Genomic DNA, 7,091 nt, shown 5'->3' with positions numbered 1-7,091 from the left:
GTAGCAAAATTACAGTTATAGAGTAGCAATGAAAATAATTTTATGGTTGGGGGTCACCACAACATGAGGAACTGTATTAAGGGGTCGCGGCATTAAGAAGGTTGAGAACTGCTGCACAGGATTGAAGGAAAGCATCAAGCAGGACCTGACCTAGCCCGGGGACCCTAGAGGCTTTCTTGAGGAGGCAGTATATAAGTGCAGGCCTGAAGGAAAAGGAGAGGCAGGGAGTGCAAGAATTGAAGTGGAGCATTCCAGAAGGAGAGGGCTGCATGAGTGAAGACCCTGAGGCAGGAAGGAAGGGCTTGTTCCAGGTAGAAGCGGTTGCCAGCTCAGTGTAGGTGGAAGAAGTAGGACAGGGTGGTATGAGTAGGTTTCAGAGATGTTTAAGAGATGGACTTGGCAGAGCTCAGTGATCAATAGGATGTGGGCAGTAAGAGTAAAGGAGTATTAGGAATCACTATCCTGTTATCTGGCTGCTGGGAGGTGGGGCCCTAGTTGAGGATTCCAGCAGAGGAGCTGTACTGGGCAATGGGGTAAGATCACCAGTTTCTCATTTGGTACATGGAGATTGAAATCCAGTGGGACATAAACTTGTCTAGTGGAAACCCTGCTTTGCGTGGAGTATCTTACCAGGCTGTGGGAGAGATAACTTGAGAGAGTTCTTGGAGCCCAGAGCTTGGTTTGGAAGCAGGATTATAGACTGGCATTGAGGCCCTCGTAATTTACAAAATACTTTCACATGTATTATCTCTGAGTGTCACAATGATTTTGGGAGAAAGTCAGAGGAGTTATGTCTTTCATTCTACTATTAGGAAATTGAGGTTTCCTGAGTTTGTGATTTGCCCAAGGTCGCACTGCTATAAGTAAGGACCGAGTACTCAAATTCAGATCTTCTGACACCTGGCACAAGGGTCTTCTCATTTCACCATGTTGCCTCACTACATGATTGGGTTGAGCTCTCCACCAGCTCTTGGGTTTTCCATGTCAGATGGAATCTCACTATTTGTGCAAAATAGATAAGAAATGAAATCAAAGTCTTTTATTTCTATATTCTGTTCACATTTATCTTTTATTATTCTTTTTTACAACAGTATTTGTAAATTTTTTTGTAAGCTTTTGAGATTAGTATTTATATTTAGAGCAAATTTTCTTTTTTTTAAGAGTGAAATTTCAAGGACAGATTAAAGTAGCTTTTACTGGTTGTGGGGAGACAGTTGTCTGGGAGAAATTAAGTTCAACTTTTGTCGAAATTCTAATAATTTATGAAACATTATAAGGCCTCTGTCCCCTCACCTCCCATTCCCAGATATATTCCTGAAGTGGGGGTGGGGGTGGGGAGGGAGCATCTAAAACAGCTCAGCACAGGCCGGCCGAGTGGCTCAGTTGGTTAAGAGCTCACTCAAGAGTTTGACCTCTGAGCAACAGCGGTTCGTTTACCGGCCCGAGCTGAGCAGCCACTGAGCTGCCAATAGGTGGCAGGATGGCTCAGCTTAAAACAAACAAACAAACAAATAAAACAGCTCAGCATATTCTCCCAACATGTGCCATGTTCCCAGGGAGCCAGCCAGGGGGCTGAGGGAGGCGAGACACCAAGCTGCCCTGACACAGCAGGGGCAGAAGAGTCTTCCCCACCAGCCTGGCTCATTGATTTGCTTTCTCCCCTTCTCTTCAAGCCTTGGGGATGTTTAAGTAAAGTTAATTGGAGTTTGTTTCTGAGTCTGTTTTCATTGCATCAGTTCTGGACTTACACAAAACCTCAGGTTCAGGGAAAATCGCCTTTCTACAGACCTAGTTTCTCCACTATATGAAAAGCTTCCCCCTGAACCTCCTGTTGTTCTTCACTTCCTCCCGATAGCTCCTGGATTGTTTTGTGATCCCGGTCGTGATTTTGCTCTCCTGGTTCTTCCTGCTGATCCGGTACAAGGCCGTGCATTTCATCGGCATTGTCGTCTGCATCCTGGGGATGGGCTGCATGGTGGGAGCGGACGTGCTTGTGGGAAGGCATCAGGGAGCAGGTGAGTTCTTGTGTGTGCACCGGGTTACTTGCCTCTGTGGGTGAGGCCAAGGCAAAACATGGAATGCTCATGGTTGGGTGGAAAAAAGGAACCGGGTCTTCCCGGAGTTTGTGTCTTACTCATGCTTGTTCCTCAGCAGCTAGAATGGTGACACATAAGAGGTGCTTAGTCCATGTTTCTATAGTGAATGAAGTCAGCAAAATAAAGGTTTTGGGCTGTTTCTACAGGAATTCAGAAATACTGAGATTGTGGTTAAAACTGAGAGCCAGGATCCATTGGGAGGATATTTTAGAGGCCAGAGCTGCTTGGCCCAGACCACCTGGTTAGAGATGGTGCCAATGGGTCAGACCACTCCTGAGCCACAGGCACCACAGGCACCTTCCCAGCCCCTACTCCCCCACTCTTTCTCTCCAAAGTCAGAGTAAGACTGAGCTTTCAAACTACTGGGTGAAGGTTGGTATATAGGCCTAATGGAGATTTAAATTTTAAAGACTAGGATTAGGAATAATGGATATTTTTATGAGGGAGAGCTTAAAATTTAGTTTCTTCATGCATGGTTTTTGTTTTGTTTTATTTGTTTGTTTGTTTCGGAGGGACAGTTTTTGGTAACAATTTACCTTGAAGACCTACAAGGTAAAGTTTCGAGATTTCCTCATCAAAGTGCTATGAATCTTCTGGGAAGCCCTAATCTAGGATGGTTTCCATTAGTGGAGAGAAGGTGTTTGCAGTCCATGGCATTGACAACTCTGCCCTGGAGCCTATGGAATGGTATATAATGTGGGAAGGACGCAAACAATACTTAGGTTCCAATTCTGTGCTTGTCACAGGTATAACTGGCCATCCACCATAGGAAGCTTCCATGCCTTTGAGCTCACCTGAAAGGAGATGTCTTTTCCATGTTTGTCAATGAAATCATTGTGCTTATGTGTATATTCTCTCTTTGCCACCTTCCTTCAGCATTATAGGCTTCTCTGGAGGCCATCTCTGCATTTACTGATGTATGGAGGGAAAGGCACGCAATAAAGGCAGCCCCTGAGACTATTATGATGTTGGAGTGTATAAAAAGACTTAGTAAGACCAAAGAGATCCTTCTCCATAACATTTCTACTTTCCTTGGAAAACTTATGGATATAAAAGGGAAGTTTAGGAAGTAACAGGATTAAGGTAAAACTCAATTAAAATAGCTCCTTATTATAAAATGTATATCTTGCTCTTCAAAGTATCCTCTTCCTGCCATAATACATTTATTGCATTGTATAGTTCATTTATCAAAGATGGCAGATGCCCAGAACAACATTTTCTTATTATTAGACTAATTTTATATGTATTTTAAGGAACAGAAAATATTTTCAGGGAGCTAGATAAACACAAAGTAAAAGTGACAATTTTATTGGTGTCAGGTATTTTCACATGCATTAGCTCATTTAATCCTCCTAATTTTGCAAAAAGTATTTTTATTCTCATTTTTGCAGATGAAGAAATCAAGGTTCAGGGAGGATAAGGAACTTGCATAAAAGCACACCTGTCCTAAATGGTGTGGCCTACACGTGAAATCTAGCCAGTATTCTTTCTGCTATACCACAGTACTTATTTTTCCATAATTGTGACTCTTATAAGAAATATACAACTGTTATATTGTAGTAAATTAGGTTGAATGACTTTCCCAGATTTTCCAGAATGGAGGGGTTTCCCCAGATCTGGGACATTTGGTTGTAAAACCAAGAGAGTCCCCGGAAAACAAGGTAGTTTGTCATATTTAAAACTCAAAAATATTCAGTGAGATGGGTTCCTTTCATAAATTGCATTGATAGTCTTTCAGCTCTCCAGAATAGTATAATTCACCATTTAATTCTTGGTCTGGTGGCAAGTAGTGATTTTGAATAAACTTTCCTTTTCTTCTCCCACTGCCACATATAGTCAAATATCCTTCTAAACATGGTATTCCTAGTACTTAAGCAAAAATCTAATAGGTAAGGCCAATTTTTTTTTAAATTGGGGAATTGGGGGAGGGGAACAGTGTTGGGGAATTGGGGAGGGGGACCAGCCAAGTTGTTGTTCTTCAATCTTAGTAGTAGAGGGTGCCAGTCACTATCTGGCTGCCCCTCGGCAGCTCGTGGCCTCTAAGCTCAAGGTGCTGTGTTCAATCTTAGTTGCAGGTGGACGAAGCCACCATCCCACGTGGGAGTCGAACCAGCAGCCTTGTTGTTAAGAGCACACGCTCTGTCCACTGAGCCATCCAGGCGGCAGCTCAGCTCAAGGTGCCGAGTTCAGTCTTAGTTGCGGGTGGGCATAGCCCACCATCAAACAGGCAGTCTTGTTAGGAGCACATGCTCTCACCAGCTGAGCCATCCTGCCACCTCTTGGCAGCTCAGAGGCAGCTAAACTTGGGCGCAGCGTCACTGGCCCATATGGGAATCGAACTGGCGGCCCTGTTGCTCAGAGCTTGTGCTCTTAAGCTAACTCTTAACCAACTGAGCCACTTGGCTGGCCAGGGTAAAGCCATTTACCCTGGTAAAACCATTTTTGTAAAGCAATTGTGACTGGGTTTATTAGAACCAAGAAGGAATCCAAAATGAGAAATGGCCCCAAAGAGACAGGTGACTCTTCAAAGGGAATGATTGATTCAGTATTTTAACCACCATTAATCAAACACTTAATAGGTGCCTAATGATATGTTATAAGCATTTTACATTATTTTGCATTCTTTTACTTTATTTACATTATTTTACTGTGTCCTCACAATAACTTCATTTTAAAATAAGGAAACTGAAGTGCAGGAAGACTCTATAGCTTGTTGCCCAATGTTCAACAGCTAATAAGGGACAAAGATGTGATTTGAACCCATGTCTACCTGAATTGAAACTTATTGCCACTCAAAATCTTTACCATAGGATGGATTAAGACCTTGTCAGTCAGCATGATTTTGAAAATATGTATTGAGAATTTATGATATTCTAGGATCCATGCTAGGGAGCACACAGTATATAAAGCTAAGTAAGTCACAGTCCATGCTCCTCCAATCTACTGTGTTAAAAAACAGGTGGGAGGCAGCAAAGACATGCAAGTCCACGAATAGCAGATGTGGACTAGAATACAATGGGTGCCATACAAGGTAAAATGATGTGAAATTTGGAAGAAGAAGACAAGGCACTGGGTTGAACGGACTTCTCATAATTTCAGATGTGTTCATTTACCCAAAATTTAGAAAACATAATCACTTGTCATGATGGTTTCATATACATAAATGACAGATATTCTGGGTATAATTTTCCCCAGAACATTGCACAGAAACTGGCACCACCATCTTAGGTATCTACTGCATTAACAGTGCATAAAATATGGAGTCACATGTAATTTCCAGTTAACTAGATACAAATTGTAGATACAAAATATTAGTTTTAGTACTTTCTTATACTTACATCAAACATTTCATTATATAATATGGTCAGATAAAATCATGTCCTGGTTAAATTTAATTATATTTAATCAACTATATTTTTACACACATGCTATATGTATATGTGTGCACTTTTAAATGATGTGAAAACTGGTGAATACACTTACTAGTAAAATTTTGGTAAATAATATTTAATCTTTTTGTCACTGATAACCAGAAAATACTTCTGAACCTGCAGTTACACAAAATTGCATTATTATTAACAATAATTATCACTGCATTGGTGAAAACTCAAAGAATTGGGAAGTAGATTGCGTGCAGTTGAAGGCCAGTTAAAGGAATAGGCCGTAAATGTGCGAAGTGGAGTTTGAAAAAAATTAGTGAAATTCTTCATTGAAACAGTGTGGCCTCTTTATAGGATTTTTAAAAGGTGGACTGATGTTCCCCTAATTTCTATTAAAACATTTCATTATAATTTAGCTTTCCTGAATCTATTCATATAAAATTAATTTCATTAACCAACAATTCTATTAAGCGGCACTTCCACACTTCACTAGTACAACAGTAACTGACATTCATGATAATGACCCGTGTCATCACAAGATTCTGAAATGGCTCCTGAATGAAAAGTAACCGAGTTATGTTCATTATAATTTTATAATTTTCATAATGGGTACTTTTACTTTGCAGATAATTCCTCAAATGCACTGTTTAAAATGAAAAGTTTTGTCATTATTTTCTAGTTGACATAAGGAAGATTAATCAGGTTGCTGAAGATGACACTCCCTGTCACAGAAACCTTACTTTCCCCAGAATATGCACCCAGGGACCTCCCACGAGGTCTGGTTTCTCACTTTTGCCTGATAGTGGTCTCACTCATCTGCTCCCCATGCACCCAGGGAGCCTTCCGGCCCTTGCAAATCCAGGTTCTCAGCTCCTTTCCCTCAAGGGTGACTCCAGCAAGCTCTCCTGCCTTTCAGGGTCTCTTTCCCTTTCTCCCTGATCCTTCCCAGGAGTGGGAACTTGCCTTAGAAAAGGTGACACCATTTAGAGTGAATATATAATCTCCCAAGGTGAGCATAGAGGAGTAAACGAAGAGGTCTTTTCCCAAGCCCAGCCCAGATTCTTCTATGTGAATCCACTTCTAGAAAATGCTCAGTGCTCTCAAATGAACAGTGAGAATCTGGTTCTACAGTTTTAGATTGTTCCAGCTAATCTGGGAATCCAAGGCTACCCAAGGCGAGTCTCCCTTAGAATGACGCTGGAGAGAGCACCCTTCCTATCCCACACTTCTGCCCGGAGCTGCACGTCTGTCCAGCTTCCATGTGCAGACCCGCGCGGGACAGAGCTGGAGACCACCGGGGTACGAGCCCCCCAGTGAGGCTGCCCTGGCCGCTGATCTCCACTCGCCTTCCCTGGCTTCACACTTCCTGCAGTGGAAAGAGCTTGCCTAATTATAAGAAATAGCCACACACAACATGTATTAAAAATTGGACATAAACCGAAACCAACAAAAATTGAACTTAAACTAGATATGTTTTATGAAAAAAGAAAAATATTAATGTGATGAATTACATATACTTCCACTCTTAATGTTACTTAATTTAGGGGGCTTGAAAATGTCAACCCATAATCCCTTTCACTCTCATTTTTTAAGCAAAGACACATTTTGCCCGTGG

General features: G+C 41.6%; 1 protein-coding gene across 1 annotated transcript in view; it reads left to right on the top strand.

Moving 5' to 3' along the window:
• Positions 1–7,091, top strand: part of SLC35F1 (solute carrier family 35 member F1) — a gene marked incomplete at its 5' end in the record, with an annotated part of 79,253 nt that overhangs the window by 26,342 nt on the left and 45,820 nt on the right. Inside the window, 2 exons of the mRNA XM_019629332.1 lie at positions 1,856–2,015; positions 3,488–3,501. Coding sequence (XP_019484877.1) covers positions 1,856–2,015; positions 3,488–3,501 — 174 coding nt within the window. The remainder of the gene's footprint in view (positions 1–1,855; positions 2,016–3,487; positions 3,502–7,091) is intronic.

The sequence above is a fragment of the Hipposideros armiger genome, unplaced genomic scaffold (assembly GCF_001890085.2).
Source record: "Hipposideros armiger isolate ML-2016 unplaced genomic scaffold, ASM189008v1 scaffold_839, whole genome shotgun sequence".
Lineage (NCBI taxonomy): Eukaryota > Metazoa > Chordata > Mammalia > Chiroptera > Hipposideridae > Hipposideros > Hipposideros armiger.
This window is presented reverse-complemented; position numbering and strand designations above follow the sequence as displayed.